Below are 18787 nucleotides of genomic sequence, written 5' to 3'. Positions count from 1 at the left end.
TCAGTAGTAGAGGACTTGCCTAGTATGAAAGAGACCCTGGGTTTGAAATCTCTAACATACCTGCATGGCAATACAAAAAAGAAAGAAAGCAAAGACAAATTAAAAAATGCAGTCTGGGTTCTGGAGAATTAAAACTTTGAACTAGTCGGTTTCTTCCTTTTTGTAATAAGTGTGCTAATTGTATTGATTACCTTTTAGAGAAGAGTTGGCTTTAATAATTTGGTTCAGGAAGCATTGACTGTGTACCCCCAATATTCTAGGCACTATACCAAATATATATATATACTTGGGAAATAGGAAGAGACAACAGATAAAATCCCTGCTTCTGGGGGGTTTATGGGAGGTTGGAGGAGTCCTGCCAGTAGATGGATTTATATAATAGGGTAAACTGTCTGTTGGGAGACATGCACAGGGATTTTAGGCATCTAAAAGGATGTCATCTCATTAGCTGCTCAGCAGATAACAGGGAACATTGCTAGCAGTGTCTACCACGAGGACTCAGGTCGTACTTTATTGTGGATATTGCAGGGCAAATAATGAGCTTTATTGCACCATTGGTCGAGTAATGCTATCTTCACCGTCACCTTGTTTCAGAATGAAAGCTTCTGGAAAGTTCTCAGAAGAGACAAAGATTCTGTGCATTTGGTTTAGTGCCACTGGCGTGAGCACCAAGTGATGACCGTGAGCCATATAGATATGCCTGAAAAGAGGGGATCTTGTTTGTTCTTTACTTGCTTGTTTTTCAAGACAGGGTTTCTCTGTGTAACAGCAGTGACAGTCCTGGAACTCACTTTGTAGACCAGGCTGGCATTGACCTCACAGAGATCCGCCTGCTTCTGCTTTCTGAGTTCTGGGAGTAAAGATGTGTACCACCACACCTGACTAAAAGAGGGACTCTTAGTTGATAAAATGCCTCCATAAGATTGGTCTGTAGGAAGTCGATTGGGCATGTTTTTTGATTAATGATTCACGTGGCAGGGCTTAGCACTCTGGACAATGTACCCCTGCTGAGCAAGCCTCAAGAAGTAAGCCAGCGGGCAGCACCCCTCCATGGCTTCTACTTCAGCTTCTGCCCGCATCCAGGCTCCTGCCTTGACTTCTGTCAGTGATGGAGTGTGACTTGAGAGTAGTAAGCTCCCCGATTGCTTTTAGTTGTGGTGTTTTATCACAGCAATAGAAACCCTAACCAAGACATGGGGCTCACTTAAACTCTAGTCAAGATGACCTATGTATAATGTGAAAGAGTCAGGCTCTACAAAGGCCAGACCTGGTGGCCCATGCCTTTAGTCCTAGCATTTGAGTGTCAGAGGCAGATGGATCTCTGAGATGGAGGCCAGCCTGGTGCTACAGAGCCAGTTCCAGAATAGGATCCAAAGCTACACAGAGAAACCTTGTCTCAAAACAAAACAAAACAAAAAGTGGCCTGGGCTTGCAGCTCATTGGAGCCCTGCTTGCTTAGTGCCTGTGCATACTTCTCAGTATCCTTCACCAAAAATGAGCGAGAAGAGAGAAATGAAATGTAGCTTACCTAAAGTCACACACAGGAAGTGGCAGAGTAGTGTCTCTTCCAGAGCCCATATACTTACTTTCTCATTCAGGATTTAACTGATTGGACTGTGTTCTGTCTGGAACAAGAATGGGAATAGATGAGAGAGCCAGCCCCTAACACAGCTGCTCTGAACATCTGGTTCCTCTATTGGTCTCAGTGGAATAGGGTTGGTTGGCCCTTCCTGGTTGTAGTTCTGAGATCCAGGTTTCTCAGCCTGCAACGATGAGGCCGTACTTTGTTAGAGCAGTGGCAGCAAATTGGTGTTCTTGAGAGTAGTCCCCAGAGGGTCCAGTGCCAACAGCGCTGGAAGCTCCAGGTTCGTACTCTGGTGAGGCAACAATGTATCTTGTGTTGTCTGTGAGTAACATGATTTTGAAGGCTATAGTGTTGCCTTGAGCAGGGCAGTCCCTGTCTGATTTTCTAGCCTGTATTGTGAATTTGAACTACCCATTCTATTATTAAAAATTCCTTTTCGGGCAGGGTGGTGGTGGCACCTGCCTTTCACCTAGTGCTTGGGAGGTAGAGGCAGAACAATTTCCATGACAACCAGGGCTACACAGAGAAACCCTGTCTTAAAAAACAAAAAACAAACAACAACAAAAAATTCTTCTTGACTCTTGTGAGGGCAAAAAAGTGGGTGCAGACGTTGTTTTGTTATGAATTCACGAAGTGCCATCCTGTAAGGTATCTGCAGAGCCAGCCAACACTTGTTCTTTTAAGATGCTGTCCTTGCATGTTCATATGCACACAAAGAAGCTTAAGATTAGTTTAACAACTGAAGGGCCAACTAGGGCAGATTTGTGGGATCTTCAATCTGGTCCCTTTCCCCATCTAAATTTGGTGTTTCTTAGGATTGATGGCAGAAAGGAAGAATGTCCCTTCAGCAATTTTTGGATTGCTAGACTTGTACTGTATTAGATAGTTTGACTTTATTTGTCACACACTTTCTTTGCCTAAGGGGAATTTTCCAAAGTACCTCAGAGAAAAAGTTGGCCCTGCTAGAATTTGGTGAAGAATTCAAGGCATTCCTCCATAACTTGCTAAGAACCCTACGCCATGACCTTAACTAACATGCAAGTAATGTCTAATCGTTACGTCAGTAGAGCCATTAACTTCTTTGTCTGTACATTTCCCAACACCTTGCAAACACTGAGGGACTCTAATGACTTTGACTCATTTCTCTGTTTTGTCTGCCATTATAAACACTAGAAAGTCAAGGAGAAAGAAAGCCAGACTTGCCACTAGGCAGACAGAGGCAGGAGAATCAAATGAGTTCAAGGCTTACCTAGACTACCTGTCTCAAAAATTAAAAAAAGAAAAGGAAGGAAGAAGCATGGCTAATCTCCAGACTTAGTTTTCCCATGGGAACGGGGTCATGTGAGCTGCTGCTGAACTGACATGTCTGCCTTAGGGATGGACAGAGTAGGCGATCCCTACTACCTGAGAGACATTCCCTACTTCCTTTGCCAATCAAATTTAATAAATGAAATAAAACAGTAGCACTTGGCCCTTGCATTGGGCACCTTCCTCCAGCACCGCCAACACTGTGTGCACTGCTTTTATTACCAGGTCACAAAGGATGTCATTAAGGAATTTGCGGACGATGGTGTCAAGTACCTGGAGCTGAGGAGCACACCCAGAGGAGACAGTGCCACTGGTAGGGTTGAACTCCTTCTTAGTGGATGTGCCGTCCTGTTGCCATGGGTTCTGATCACACAAGGGTCCTGTTTGCTTCCGTCGCTCAGCAACAACAAAAACTCTGTGTACATTAGTGATGCTTAAAATGGCATTTAAAAAATATACGTGGTGGTGTTGAGTTTCAGGTCCAGTGCCTCACTGTGCAGCCGAGTGACCTACTCCTGAGCCACAGTGATGCTCATGGTTCATAAGTTGTTCTTAAAGGAAAAGTAGAAAACCCACTTGGTCACTCTTTGATAAAGAAGGGGAAATCACATTTAGGGTTTTGTTTTCTTCAAGAAAAGGACACAGCATATGAGGAGATGCTCAGTCGGAAAGTTCTTGTTCTGCAAGCATGAGGGTCTGAGTTCAAGATCCAGAACCCATAAAAAAGGCTGGGCACAGTGCACTTCTAACACAGCCCTAGGCAGGTGCAGACAGTCAGCAGGTAAGCCCTGTGCTAGTGAGAGTCTGCCTCAGAAAACAGGGTTGGTGACACCCGAGGAGGAGGATATCTAGGGCTGTCCTCTGGCCTCCACACAGATCTGCACATCCACACAAACACACTTGATCATGCAGCCACACACACATTCACACAAAGAACATCACCTTTGCATTGTCTCCAGTAGAGGCTGCTCTTACTCCTGCACTTGGGAAATAATGTCACTAAGTGGTAATAGAATGCCATTTTTAAAATAATTTTATTATTTTTATTTTATGTTTTTTGGTGTTTTACCTGTGTGTATGTCTGTGTGAGGGTGTTGGGTTCCCCTGGAACTGAAGTCACAGACAGGTGTGAGCTGCCATGTGGGTGCTGGGAGTTGAACCCAGGTCCTCTGGAAGAGCAGTCAGTGCTCTTAACCGCTGAGCCATCTCTCCTGCCATAGAATGCCATTTTATGGCAGTCACTGAAGTGTCAGATATTCATTGACTCCTTATAGAATGGTTATGAGCAAGTTGTAAAGTGTTCAACCCTCTGGGTACAGAGTTGAGCTGGATGTGGTTTAGTAATTTCGTAGAAACTTCCATAAGAGCTGTCTGGCCAGGCATAGTGCGTCACACCTGTATCACTATGAAGGCAGAAGTGAGAGAAGAATGACTCTCTGCCTGCCCTTACCTACATGGCCAGACTCTCAGGGACAGAAGGAGGTTGTTTTGTTTTGTAATCAGGAGACATTATATATTATCTTGAGTCCCATTGACCTGAAGAGACATAGGTTATCTTACACCAAAATGTGTAGCCAGTGAATAACTATTTGAAGCTGTTAAAGTAAATGTCAAATGGGAAATGGAGATTCTTAATCTCAGTTTTAAATTGTAGAGTCAGTTTCAAGTTATACAGTGTGGTATGTGCACGCCCATGTGTGGGAATATACACATAAAACATGAATAAATAAACTAAGAAAAATATATTTGCAGCCAGATGTGGTGGTACACACCTTTAATCCCAGCACTTGGGAGGTGGAGGCAGGTGGATCTTTGTGAGTTTGTGGCCAGCCCATTCTATATAGGGAGTTACAGACCAGCCAGAGCAACATAGTAAAACCCTATCTCAAAAAATAAATAAATAAAAAGCTCCCAATGCTGTGTTAAATTACTGAATCTATAAAGCTAGTGGTGTTTCATCTGCTAAATATACGCATGTGTGTTCAGTTGTAAATAAAATGTAGTTATCTGTTGGTAGTGGGATTGTGGTTACTTTTTCTTTTTTATAATTTTCTGTCATATTGAAACAGTCTTTCAAGGCACCCCAGGGGAAGATGTGAGCACTCTAAACTTGGATTGACATCTCTGAGGCCGTGAATGAGAGGCATATCCTGAGCAGGGCTGAGGGAAAGGAACGTGGGGTTTTTTGGTTTGTTTTTTGGGTTCTTTTTTTTTTTTTTTGGTTTTTTTTTGTTTTGTTTTCTCTCTAGAATGGAAGAAAAACATCCTGCTAAGGGAGAAAATCTTTTTATTTATTTATTTGGTTATTTTGAAACAGTGTCTTTGTAGGCCAGGCTGGCCTAAAACTTCAGATCTTCCTACCTCGGATCCCCAGATTAAGGTAGCACCACCATGGCTGGCTCTTAATTACTTTTTAAATTGATATTTATTGAGCTCTACATTTTTCTCTGCTCCCCTCCCTACCTCTCCCCTCCCTCTTCAATCCTCCCCCCAGGTCCCCATGCTCCCAATTTACTCAGGAGATCTTGTCTTTTTATACTTTCTACTTCCCATGTAGATTAGATCTATGTAAGTCTCTCTTAGTGTCCACATTGTTGTCTAAGTTCTCTGGGATTGTGGTTTGTAGGCTGGATTTCTTTGCTTTATGTTTTAAAAACACCTATGAGTGAGTACATGTGATAATTGTCTTTCTGGGTCTGGGTTACCTCACTCAAAATAATATTTTCTAGTTCCATCCATTTTCCTGCAAAATTCAAGCTGTCGTTATTTTTTTCTGCTGTGTAGTACTCCATTGTGTAGATATACCACATTTTTCTAATCCATTCTTTGGTCGAGGGGCATTTAGGTTGCTTCCAGGTTCTGGCTATGACAAACAAAGCTTCTATGAACATAGTTGAGCACATGTCCTTGTGGCACGATTGAGTGTCCTTTAGATATATACCCAAAAGTGGTACTACTGGGTCTTGAGGAAGGTTGTTTCCTAATTTTCTGAGAAATCGCCACACTGACATCCAAAGGGGTTTTACCAGCTTGCGTTCCCACCAGCAATGCAGAAGTGTTCCCTTTTCCCCACATCCTCTCCAGCATAAGCTGTCATCAGTGTTTTTTGATCTTGGTCATTCTTATAGATGTAAGGTGGAATCTCAGAGTTGTTTTGATTTGCATTTCTCTGATGACTAAGGATGTTGAACATTTCCTTAAGTGTCTTTCAGCCATTTTAGATTCCTCTGTTGAGAGTTCTCTGTTTAAGTCTGTACTCCATTTTTTATTGGATTATTTATTCTTTTGATACCAATTTCTCGAGTTCTTTGTATATTTTGGAGATCAGCCCTTTGTCTGATGTGAGGTTAGTGAAGATCTTTTCCCATTCTGTAGGCTGTCATTTTGTCTTGTTGACCATGTCCTTTGCTTTACAGAAGCTTTTTAGTTTCAGGAGGTTCCATTTATTAATTGTTTCTCTCAGTGTCTGTGCTACTGGGGTTCTATTTAGGAAGTGGTTCCCTGTGCCAATGTGTTCAAGTGTACTTTCCACTTTCTCTTCTATAAGATTCAGTGTGGCTGGCTTTATGTTGAGGTCTTTGATCCATTTGGACTTAAGTTTTGTGCATGGTGATAGATATGGGTCTGTTTTCATTTTTCTACATGTTGATATCCAGTTGTGCCAGCACCACTTGTTAAATATGCTTACTTTTTTCCACTTGATATTTTTTTGCTTCTTTATCAAAGATCAGGTGTTTGAAGATGTGTGGATTAATATCTGGGTCTTCTATTAGGTTCCATTGGTCCTCCTGTCTGTTCTTATGCCAATATCAGGCTCTTTTCAGTACTGTAGCTCTGTAGTAGAGTTTGAAGTCAGGGATTGTGATGCCTCCAGAAGTTTTTTATTGTACAGGATTGTTTTTAGCTGTCCTGGGTTTTTTGCTTTTCCATATGAAGCTGAGTACCGTTCTTTCGAGGTCTTTGAAGAATTTTGTTGGGATTTTGATGGGCATTGCGTTGAATTTGTAATTACTTTTTTTTAAGTTAAAAAGTTATTATTTTTGTATAAGGAACATGCCATAGCACATATGTGGAAAAAGAGGACAAAGATTAATTTTCAATTAAGCTTGTATTGCTTGTCATTTGGTCTGTTTTTTTATTTTCTGTCTTTTATTACTTTTATGATTGTTTATGAACAGTTTGATAAAGCACTTATTATTCCTAACATTGGTTTTGGTTTTTCACTTCTTAGACGTTGCCTTTTCAGTTTAGCTGAAATGACCTGTTGAGATAGCACTTGTAATGGTGGGGAGTTCTGAAGAGCGTGCAAGGACTGAGAGTGAGATCAGCCTGGGCCACATCGTTTAGGTAGAGCATTTGCCTCGCACACATGATGTCTTAGGTTCAGACTCCAGGTCCATAGACAGACAAAGAATGCTATAGTTAAGTTTCCCCTTGGAGCCAGAGAGATGGCTCAGCATTTAAGAGCCCTTCTGCTCTTTCAGAGGACCAGTTTGGCAGGAAATCTCTCTACAGCACGTCCAGGCAAATAGCAAAAAGCTGTGTTAAACTCTCTCTCTCCTTTATTTAAAGCCCTCTCAGGTTTTTAAGTGGATTTAGTCACCACGTTGGGCGCCAATCTGTAGTGGGAAGCGGCGGGGCTGCGTCCCGCCACCCGGCCACCGGCTAGCTTTACACCCGAAATAATTACACGGAAACTGTATTTTTTTAAAACACTGTCTGGCCCATTGTTTCAGCCTCTTATTGGCTAATACTCATATCTTGTTTTAACCCATATTTAGTAATTTATATAGCACCACGAGGGGTGCCTTACCAGGAGAGATCTTAACCTGCGTCCATCTCGGAGAGGAGAAGCATGGAGCCTGAAGCGTCTCCCCAACTCTACTTCCTTGTTCCCACAATTCTATTTTGTCTACTCCACCTACCTAATTTTCTGTCTCTTAAAGGGCCAAGGCAGTTTTCTTTATTAATTAACCAATGAAAGAAACATAGACAGATAACTCTCCTCCATCACTCCTGTATCAGGTGGGTTTACCACAGTGTGTAATCCGCTCCAGGAGATCTGACACCCTCTTCTGGCCTCTTTGGGTACTCATACACATGTATGTATATGTGCACACACAAGATAAAATATTGTTTTAAAAAAAGTTTCCCTAAAGGCTATGATTGACCTTTAGCTGGGCCCTAGCCCAGCACAGAGTGGTGCTGTCTGAGGGATGAAGTAGGTGGTAATGTCTTGACATGTGTTGCTCTGTACTCTTTCCAGGAATGACAAAGAAGACTTACGTGGAATCTATACTTGAAGGCATAAAACAGTGCAAACAAGAAAACTTAGATATCGATGTTAGGTAAGAAGATGGTGCATTAATAATACCCTTTAAAAAAAACAGAATGTGATGTTTTACTGTCTCATAAAGGTGATGGATTTTTTTTTAAAAAATCAACTATTATCTATTTTTACCTAAAATAGAAAAAATAGAATCAAGAACCCTGTTGCTAAGATGAGAATACAATTCCGAATTTCATCATCTGGCAGTTAAATTCTAGTATTTTTGCTCAAGTCGAGTATGGCCTCGCATTGCTGCTGTGCTGAAGTGGACTTCCTATAGCCACCCACACAGTCCCACACAGTCTGGCTGTTTGCTCTCTCTCCGGTAGGCTCAGACTATCCTCAGTGCCGTGCACTCTTTGGCACTTCTGCCTTCCGTCATGTCCTTACACATCCACCTTCTCGTTATTTAGCTCTCAGTTTGGCTCTTATTCCTTAGAGCAGCCAGTCTGTTCCTGGCCCCCAAGTCCCTCCTCACCCGTGTTCCTCTTTGGTATTAGTGTGTATTGTCATGGAGTATACAAGCCCTTTGACTGGAGTGTAAGTCCAGGGAAGCCCGAGTCCTTGTGGTTGATTTACCTCTACATCCAGTTCTTTGAACAAAGCCAGCTTTTTGTGGTAGAGTCAGGTAGCCCAGACTGGCCTGGAACTTTCTGTATAGACAAGGTTGACCTTGAACACCTGATCTCCTTCCTGCCTTTGCCTCTCAAGTGCTGGGATTATGGGCATGAGCCATGATGTCTGGCTTCATCACCTATTTATTCTCGCCAAAAAAAATTACATCTGATCTAATTAAGCTTCTAGACTAGATCGAATTAATCAGTTAAGATAGAAAATACAAGAGGACATGGTAACATAGGGATACAATCACGAGAACCCAAACTATGGGAAGCTTTGTAGGACAAACAACAAATAAATCACATGAGAAGAGGTAGGATAGAAATGGGAATGGGAGAGAAGTGAGTAGGAGTGGATTAGAAGAGACTTAAGGGCATCGAGAGACGGCTCAGTTGGAGGAGCACTTGTCTAGCAAGTGTGAGGACATGAGTCCCAGTCCCTAGAACCCCATAAAAAGCCAGGTGTTCGTACTGTAATCCTAGAGATGGTGAGACAGGAAGTGAAGACAGACGGATCCCTGGAAGTTCACAGGTCAGCTAGCTTGGCCTACATGGGGATGTTCCAGGCCAATGGGAGACTTTGTCTCAAACAAAAGGTAAGTGCTTGAGGACCCACACCAATTGCCCTCTGACCTCCACATGCCCAATATCCTGCCTGTATTTGTGTCCCTTACAGATGGTCACACTGCTCGGTGGTCATGGCGCACGCCTTTAATCCCAGCACTTGGGAGGCTGAGGCAGGCGGATCTCTGGGAGTTTTGAAGCCAGCCTGGTCTACAAGAGCGAGTTCCAGACAGCTAGGACTGTTACACAGAGAAACCCTGACTTGAAAAAACACAAAAAAAAATGATAATGCACACACCATGCACACCGTGCGAGAGAAGAGATACAGTGCCTGACAAAAACTGCAGACTTCATTTAGATCCTGAGTAAAACTAAAAACAAAACACCCAGAGATAAACAGAAAGTGAGATTATTGGAAATTGGAACAGACTAGATACTGATACTACTTAGACATTCATGTCTCATTCTGTGTATACAGTGTCGTGTTTAGACTCACTGCCTTCCAGAGTAAGCTATATTTTAAGTAGCCAGCCACTTTTTATGGCAATATTTAGAATTGTCTTTTTTATATACATCATAGTTTTTTCAGATGTTGATTTTTGCTTTGTTTTTTTAATTTTGTTTGAGACAAGGTCTATTCATGGTCTATTGTGGCCCAGGCTGACCTCAAGCCCCATCCATTCTCAGATATTTTGTGGTTATAAGTTGTTCTTTATCCTTTTGGTGTGGCTCTGTACTAAGCACTGTCAATGAAGCGGCGAAGTTCATAAGGAAAAGGCATATGATAATAGGTAGCCCTCTCCAGGCTTCGTTGATTTTAGATTGGGGGGATAGTTTTGTTTTGTTTTGTTTTGTTTTTTGAGACAGGTCTCATGCATCCCAGACTGGCCTTAAACTGACTTTGTAGCCCAACATGACCTTCCTGCCTCCACTTTCCAGACACTTTGATCATAGCCACACACACACCCATGCCTGACTTCCTGACAGGTTAGTGTCAACCGTGTTTTTCTTATATTACAGGTATTTGATGGCAATTGACAGAAGAGGTGGCCTAGCGGTAGCCAAGGAGACTGTTGAACTTGCTAAAGAGTTCTTCCTCTCTACTGAGGATACAGTTCTTGGCCTTGACCTCAGTGGAGACCCTACTGTAAGTTATTCTATTTTATCTCTTAGTGCAGAATCAGTCAGTGGGGTGAGGCTTAGTTTGGAGCATCATACATTAGGGGCCAGCATGTTGGAACCCACAAGACTATGCAGTAAATGCATAGCTGACAGATTCATACACAAGTGTACAACTTATGGGGCACCCATTTTGCAGAGCTGCAGGGACACTTGTCTTTTGGAAAAGTCACTGTCATATCTGTGGGAACCTTGTGAAGCCATGATTCTTCCCTTCATTTCCAGAACACCTCAGCAGCGTAACCTCTGCAGGGACAATGGATTGACCTTGCTTCAGTCCTCCACACCACAAGGCCTTAGAGCGATAACATTCACTCTTTGTTCTCACAGTCAAGTTTACATAGAGTCAGTGCCCCAGAATTACCTGCCAACAGACCACATAGGAATTTCTGTAGAAGATAGGCACTGAGCAGGAAGGCAGCATGCCCCACCCTTGCTAACAAACAAACCTGGGTGTCCCCAAAACTGGTTATCACAAAAGAGGTTAGATGAGGAGAATGAATGAACCCAAGATGCAGGGACGTTTAGTAACTAATGGTTTGGGGTGTCAGGTACTTCCCCTTGAATGCTGGCTCTTTCCTGGGTGGTGTCATCTGTTCCAGGGTACAGTTTTGTTAGGTTCTACCTGCCCTTTTTGTGATTTTGATATGCATATTATCAGTATCTTTGCCTTTGGAATTTTCTAACTATGTCTGTAAAAACTAGAAACCTCGTGGAGACCTCTCTTATTCTTCTTCTTTTCCTTATTCTTCACCTTATTCTCCCTCTCTTCTGTGCCCCCTTTCTCCCCTAACATGGAAAATAAAGCAGATGCAGATATAACATGCTTGAGTTAATTTGTTTACCCTCAGATCCTCGCCTGCCATAGGCATCCAGTTCTGATCCCTGAGGCTGGTACTCAAGGCCCCCATACCAGCAGACACCTAATGAAGCCCTGTTCTGCCTAGATCAGCAGAATGTATAGCATAGCATTTCTTAAGGGTTCTTGAAAGAAATACTGTAAAATTACATTATAGATATATTATATATCTATAAATATATAAATAAATTATAGACATTATTAGATATGACCACTCTGACCATTCTTCTAAAGATAGTATACAACTAGTAACAGGCTTTGTACCCAGAAGTTAATTCCATTATGTATGATGGATAGATAAGGGTGTTAAGAGTGTCGCTCGTGTGTGGTTGCACATTTGTGTGCTTGTGTGTGTGTCGTTGTTGTTGTTTTAATCATGAAAGCTTCCTAAATCAAATGAGTTCCCCATAATACTAAATATCTGTGTGAAATAAAAATTTTGGTCCATCATACCCAACTTGATTATTGACCTGAGTTCACTGGTACTAGACTCAAGAATAGCCTTTCTATGGTGTATTCACTAAAGGGTCTAGCACATTAGAGGCTATCTATAAGCAAGAGGTTCAGATGAAGCCAATCTGCCATCATTTTATCCCTTATGGGGAAGAACACCAGATGCCTCAGTTTGCTTGGTATTCTCATGCACCCTTGTTTTATCTTCAAGATAGGACAAGCAAAAGACTTCTTGGAACCTCTTTTAGAAGCTAAAAGAGCAGGTCTGAAGTTGGCATTGCATCTTGCAGAGGTAAATAATATTGCCATAGAATGGAAAGGGCAGATTATAATTTTAAAAATAAAGTTGTTTGTAAATAACTAATAGAAATAGGCTTATTTGGGGAAAAACTGTTTTGTTTTGTTTTCTTTCTCTCTTTCTTTCTTTCTTTCTTTCTTCCTCTCGCTTTCTCTCTCTCTTCTTTCTCTCTCTTTTTTCCTCTTTCTCTTCCTCTCTCTCTCTCTTTTCTCTTTTTTTCTTTCTCTTTCTCCCCCCCTCTCATTTTTGAGAGAGAGGTTCTCATGTAACCCAGACTGGCCTGGAATTAACTTTGTAGCTGAGGATGATCCTTCTGCCCACCCCCCCAAGTGCTAGGGTTGTAGGCATATGTCACTGTGCTGTTTAGAAGAACATTTTAAAAGGGGGAGTTAGAAGTATTTTTAAATGTTAATTAAAACGTTAAGGCATGATTTGCTTTAATGTTACTGTTTTTAAGTTTTTTTGGTTCCCATTACATTGTGACCAGTTATTTCTGGCCTGTGCTTTGGGTTAGAACTTGCTAGGTATTTTAATTTCTTATTTGCTGCATTGAATATGAAATAATTTATTTAAAAATATTTTGGTAATTTGCCTTCTAGTCCATCTAGGAGAAAGAGAACATAACTGGACATTTTCCTAATTGTGTCTGTTCACAGATAGCCTTGTCAAAGTAAATGCGAGCACACGGAGGGGAGTGTGTGGCCTTGCAATCTAGTTGAGTTAAATTTTCATCCTTATCCCATCACCTCAGATTGTGAAGTGTCTTCAAAATATTTTGTTTTTGACTGAAAGTTTTATTTTTTTAAATATTTATTTATTATTATGTATACAATATTCTGTCTTTGTGTTTGCCTGCAGGCCAGAAGAGGGCACCAGACCCCATTACAGATGGTTGTGAGCCACCATGTGGTTGCTGGGAATTGAACTCAGGACCTTTGGAAGAGCAGGCAATGCTCTTAACCTCTGAGCCATCTCTCCAGCCCTGAAAGTTTTATATACAGGAAGAAATTTCAAGTATTAGGGATTATAGTATCCAAGGAAAAGGCTGTAAAATCCTGCTAAGAGGTGGTATTAAATTAGGTATATATATTTTTCTACTTTTTTTCTAATACATGTGAACACATGTACACACACATATACAAAAGTAAGAGGGTTTGTTTTGTTTGTGGAAATTCATTTTTCTTATCTTTTACTTTTTTTTTTATTTTTCAAGACAGGTTTTCTCTATATAGTCCTGGCCATCCTGTTACTCTGTAGACTAGGCTGGACTTGAACTCATAAAGCTTAGCCTGCCTTTGCCTTCTGAGTGCTGGGATTAAAGGGTTATGCCACCGTAGTCTGGCTAGTTTTTACTTCTTTATGCTTATACTTCATGAGATTATTATTAGGTGGTAGAAGATTGATAGAGCTGAGGAGGCTTGAGGAGGTTTAAGTAATTCAGCTTTTTAAAAACATTGGCATTCACTACTCAGAAGGCAGAATAAAATATCTCCGTTACTGGCAGAGGCCATTGATCCCCTCTTATCACTTTTCTGAAGATTCCAGATAAGAAAAAAGAAACACAAATGCTGCTGGATTTGCTTCCTGACAGAATCGGGCATGGAACTTTCCTCAACTCCACCGAGGGAGGCTCCACGGGTCCTGTGGATTTTGTGAGGCAACACGGGATACCTCTGGGTGAGACAGCTTCACGTCGCCCAGACCACCCTCTTGCCCTGCTTCCTCCAGGCCCCAGATTGCAAGATTTATGTGAGAAAGTACTGTACTAAAATGCAGATATTTGCAAATTAAGTGTGTACGTGCTTTCTGGGTCTTATTGATGTGCTGAAAGTTTTAGCTTTTATTTGAAGTTTCATGATGACAGGGCTCTCTCTGTCTCTTACTCTGGCTGTGTTCATCTTTACTGACTGCTACAATCCCTAGTGCTGGGAACCAAGTCTTTTGCTGTTACTGTTTTGTTTGTTTAAGAAATAAAGGTCATAGGCTGGACGGTGGTAGATCGTATGCCTTTAATTCCTAGTATTCTGGAGGCAGAGGCAGGTGGATCTCTGTGAGTTTGAAGCCAGCCTGATCTACAGAGCTAGTTCCAGGACAGGTTCCAAAGCTACACAGAGAAACCATATCTTGGAAAAAAAAAATAAGCAAGCAAACAAAAGTAATAAAGGTCATTTAGAATTTTGAAGATGATTATAATAAAATTAACACATGGGTCCAATGAGATGGTTCACAGGTGGAGATGTATACTGTCAACCATGATGACCTACCTGAGTTCTGTCTGGGTGACTCACAGGGTCCTCTGATTCTCTCTCCCTATTCCTCTCTCCCTCTGTTCCTCCTTCCCTCCGTCCTTCCGTCCCTCCCTCCCTTCCTCCCTTCCTCCCTCTCTAAATAGATGTTAAAAAAATAAAATTAATGTTATGGAAATGTGAATATTTACTTAAAAATTAAGTATTACAGGGATGGAGAGATGGCTCAGAAGTTAAGAGCACTGGCTGCTCTTCCAGAGGTCCTGAGTTTAATTCCCAGCAACCACATGGTGACTCACAACCATCTATAATGAGATCTGACACTCTCCTCTGGCATACATGGAGGCAGAATGTTGTATACATAATAAATAAATAAATCTTTTAAAAAAAATCAGTTATAGGCCAGATGTGATAGCGCATTCCTTTAATCCCAGCACTTGGGAGGCAGAGGATGGTGGATCTCTGTGAGTTCAAGGCCAGCCTGGTCTACATAGTAAACTCCAGGCCAAACAACAGCAGTGGATGTGACGCTCTGTGAGGGAGTGTGACAGGCTGTGGTCTTTCTCCCATCACCGTGAAGAGAGCAGTAACTCCTTGCCCGGTACAGCTGCTGTCACAGCGCGAACAGGTATCTCTGTTTGTATGTCATGGTGGAGGACAGTGCAGAGGCTTACCCATGAGACAGACACTCACTCCTCTGAGAAGCTACACCCCAAACGGGAACTACAGTTTCCTATTACATGTAATGAACAGTACATTTTGTGGAATAATGAAACTGATTAAATCAGCAGAGTTTGCAGAGTTTTTTTGAGAGTCTTCCTGGTGCTCACTGAATGAGTTCACTTACTTGCTTTTAATAGAAGGATTTTCCCCTTTCGTCTAGAACTTTGTTTGACCTCAAACATCAAAAGCCAGACAGTTCCATCTTATGACCAGCATCACTTTGGATTCTGGTACAGCATTGCTCATCCTTCAGTGATCTGTGTAAGAAGTATTCTATTCTCACTCCTACTCAGTTGTTACATGAAGTCATATGTTTATTATTTTGCTGATTACCTTGAGTTCCTGAAGGAAATGCCCAGTAATGGAGCTAGAGGGGGATGGGGAAGCTGCAAAGGGCTCAGGTGATAACGGGTTTGGTTCTCAGAAGCAGTAAAACAGTATCTGGTGAGACGTTAAAAAAAAAGTAGGCTAGCCTTGTCTACAAAGTGAGTTTCAGGATAGGATAGCCAAGACTGTTACACAGAGATACCTGTCTCAAAAAAAAAAAAAAAAGAAAGAAAGAAAGAAAGAAAGAAAAAAAGAAAGAAAGAAAGAGTGCAGGTGCCTAGTACCCATCCAATAGGCCCTGCTTTATTTGATCTGGGATGAGTCCTGGGCTTAGATATGCTTTAAAAGCTCTTTCTTTGTTTGTAATATGCAGCTAGGGTTAAAGTACTCTGGTCTTTTTTTAAGCATAAACAAGTTTGTTACAGATGAGCATTTATAAGTTCCTTTTTAGACTATTGAAAGAAGCATGGGAAAATAGATTCTGAACAAAAAAAGGTTAGTTTTTACAAAGCACTTCTTTATGTTGATCTGTTCTTGTTTATTGGCAGACCGATGACAAGGGTGTCTTTTCGACAAACCTTTCTCAAGAATATCAACTGGCAGCAGAAACATTTAATTTGACCCCATCTCAAGTGTGGGATCTGTCTTATGAATCCATCAGCTACATCTTCGCTTCTGACAACACCAGATCTGAACTGAGGAGTCGGTGGAATCACCTGAAGCCCAAAGTGTTCCACTTTTAAGCTGGGATGAGGTGAACTACTTCCGACTATATTTTGTAGCCAAGATCTGCCACATCCACTCAGTGAACTATCCACTGCTTCCCTTGAAGCCAGGACCAAGTCTATGTGGGGTCTTGACACCAACTAGACTAAGAGCCCTGAGACCTTGCATGCTTCACCACCATGCTGCTTGCCAGAGGACTGGAGGGTCATTAACTAAATCCCTCATCCACTAGTAACTTTTTCAATTAGCACCCCCTTCTGGTTACTGATCATAAAACTTATGAGATGAAGCTGCTTGTCTTCAAGAAGACTTCTGTGTTTTGCTAGCTTTAATCAGACCCTCTCCACTTCCTCTAACCCTTTCAGGTATTATTCCTCAAGACAGTTGATGCCAGGCCACATTGCACACCACAGCCATTCGTGTGGGTGCCTTGTTGTCAGGTGACCCTGTAGTGACAAAGCTAGAATCTAGATTTGCCCTTCTCATAATATCTTTAGAAATATATAAAGGGGACTGAAGTAATTCCTTCAGTTTAAGAAAAGGAAAGAATTGCTGGCTCAAAGTGAGAGAAAGACATAAGGCTGGATCTTCACTTTTAAAATCAGCTTCTATTTAGCTTTCATTGTGGAAGCTGCCAGGACTTCCACGGTGCCAGGACTCACTGAAAAGATCTTTCCAGTGATAGTAGCATTGTGGCTTCTAGGGTTCTTAGATTTCCTATAACCTCATGCCCACAGGCATACATAGGCTTACATAAACATATACCATGATCACTTTAGCCAAAGACAAGGGACAACTAAGATTGGCTCTTCATGGTAAGAAAAATCTTTAACATAACAGATGACCTGGTTAGTTTTTTTGTTTGTTTGTTTTTTAACTTGACACAAGCTAGTCATTTGGGAAGAAGAACCCTAAACTGAGAAAATGGCCTAATCCGTGCTTAATCAGTTGGTTGGCCCATCCCACAGAGGGTGATGCCACCCCAGGCAGGTGGTTCTGGGTGGAATAAGAAAAGAAATTGAGCAAGCGACAAGGAGCAGGCCAGTAGGCAGCACTCTTCAGCTCCAGTTTCTGCCTCCACTTTCTAGGATGGTGGACTACAAATTATAAGAAGAAATAACCCCTCTTCCTCACGTTGCTTTTGCTCATAGTGTTTTATCACAGCATTAAAAGCCCTGAAACAGTGTTTGACTTGTTCACCTTCTTAGAATGCCTGTTTTCCCTGATCTCAGAGAAGCCTGGTGGCACCCTTAATTCAGTTACTAAGGTTGAGACTTCTGTGTGTCTTTCTTTTAGGGTGCACAGTAGAAGGAGGTACTTAAACTTTCAAGTTCACAGATGTGTTTTATAACCTTACATTTCTAACTATATCCTTTTTTTTCTTGAGACAGGGTTTCCCTGTGTAACAGTCCTACCTGTCCCGGAACTAGCTCCTGTAGACCAGGCTGGCCTCGAACTCACAGAGATCTGCCTGCCTCTTCCTCCCAAGTGCTGGGATTAAAGGTGTGCACCACCACCCGGTTTATACAGATTTTTTAAAAATCCATAAAATGTCACCCTTTTCCCACCAACTTATTTTTACTGATTATTTGGGAGTTTCACATACTGTACCTTGATCCCATTAATCTCCCTGTCTTCCTAGGTCCACTCCACCTCCCTTTTAACCTCCCCCAAAGAAAAGGAAAAAAAAAATACCAAGTTCAGTTTGTTGCCCATGTACTACTCACTGGAGCATAAGCCAGTCCCTTAAAGAAAACAGAGTCCTTTCCTACCCCACCTCTGCCAGAAGTCGTCAGCTGTAAAGAGCTACACTTCGGCAGCACAGATTGTGGACATTTACAGGACTTGGTGGTAACAGACCGCAGACGCCACCATGGTCCTTGGCAGCCGGACTTGGGACATCAGCATGGCCTTGGGCAGCACAGACCACGGGCTTCTTTCCTTTACTGTGCTGGGGAATTGAATACAGGACCTTGCCCATGCTAGGCAAGCACTTTACCACTGAGCTATATCTTCACCCTCCATGTAGGTATTTTATACCCTTTAAAAGTGTTACAGAAGCCGAGCAGTGGTGGCCCACGCCTTTAATCCCAGCACTCGGGAGGCAGAGGCAGGATCTCTGTGAGTTCGAGGCCAGCCTGGTCTAGAAGAGCTAGTGCCAGGGCAGACTCCAAAGCTACAGCAAAACCCTATCTCAAAACACAAAAAACAACAAAAGAAAGTGTTACAGAATAAAAGTTGACACAAAATTAGTGTGTATAATATATTCAATGAGAACATATGGTAGAGTATGTTAAGGAAACATGGTGAGAACAGGTCATGTCATTTCTACCAATACACATTTCTGTGCATGCCTCTTCCACGAAGGCTGTAGAGGTAAGAGTAAGAGGCCTGAACCTCTTGCTCCCCTTACTGCTTTCTTAGGCTTACTTTTGCTTCTGTCCACCCTCAATAATGGCAGACTGGGCAGTATTTGTGAGGTAGTTTGAGATGACCTGGATCTTCCTCTAGTGATGAGAGTTCACCCTGTTCGTTTTATACAGTCTCCTCATTTGGAAGTTGAAGGGTCCTGT

General features: G+C 41.9%; 1 protein-coding gene across 4 annotated transcripts in view; it reads left to right on the top strand.

Moving 5' to 3' along the window:
• The window catches only part of Adal (adenosine deaminase like), a 31401-nt gene that overhangs the window by 4062 nt on the left and 8552 nt on the right, over window positions 1-18787 (top strand). The window contains exons 5-11 of one of the 4 annotated variants that reach the window (XM_038330794.1): window positions 3119-3206; window positions 8160-8241; window positions 10424-10550; window positions 12106-12186; window positions 13731-13869; window positions 15322-15422; window positions 16037-16242. In XM_038330794.1, coding sequence (XP_038186722.1) covers window positions 3119-3206; window positions 8160-8241; window positions 10424-10550; window positions 12106-12186; window positions 13731-13869; window positions 15322-15422; window positions 16037-16231 — 813 coding nt within the window. In that variant the 3' untranslated portion in view covers window positions 16232-16242. Of the gene's footprint in view, window positions 1-3118; window positions 3207-8159; window positions 8242-8315; window positions 9436-10423; window positions 10551-12105; window positions 12187-13730; window positions 13870-15321; window positions 15423-16036; window positions 16504-18787 lie in introns of those variants that run through there. The other 3 variants (XM_038330793.1, XM_038330795.1, XM_038330796.1) reach the window with 3 other exon arrangements.

The sequence above is a fragment of the Arvicola amphibius genome, chromosome 5, assembly GCF_903992535.2.
Source record: "Arvicola amphibius chromosome 5, mArvAmp1.2, whole genome shotgun sequence".
NCBI classification, from domain to species: domain Eukaryota; kingdom Metazoa; phylum Chordata; class Mammalia; order Rodentia; family Cricetidae; genus Arvicola; species Arvicola amphibius.
Note: the sequence above shows the minus strand (reverse complement) of the source record. Positions and strands in the feature narration are given on the sequence as shown.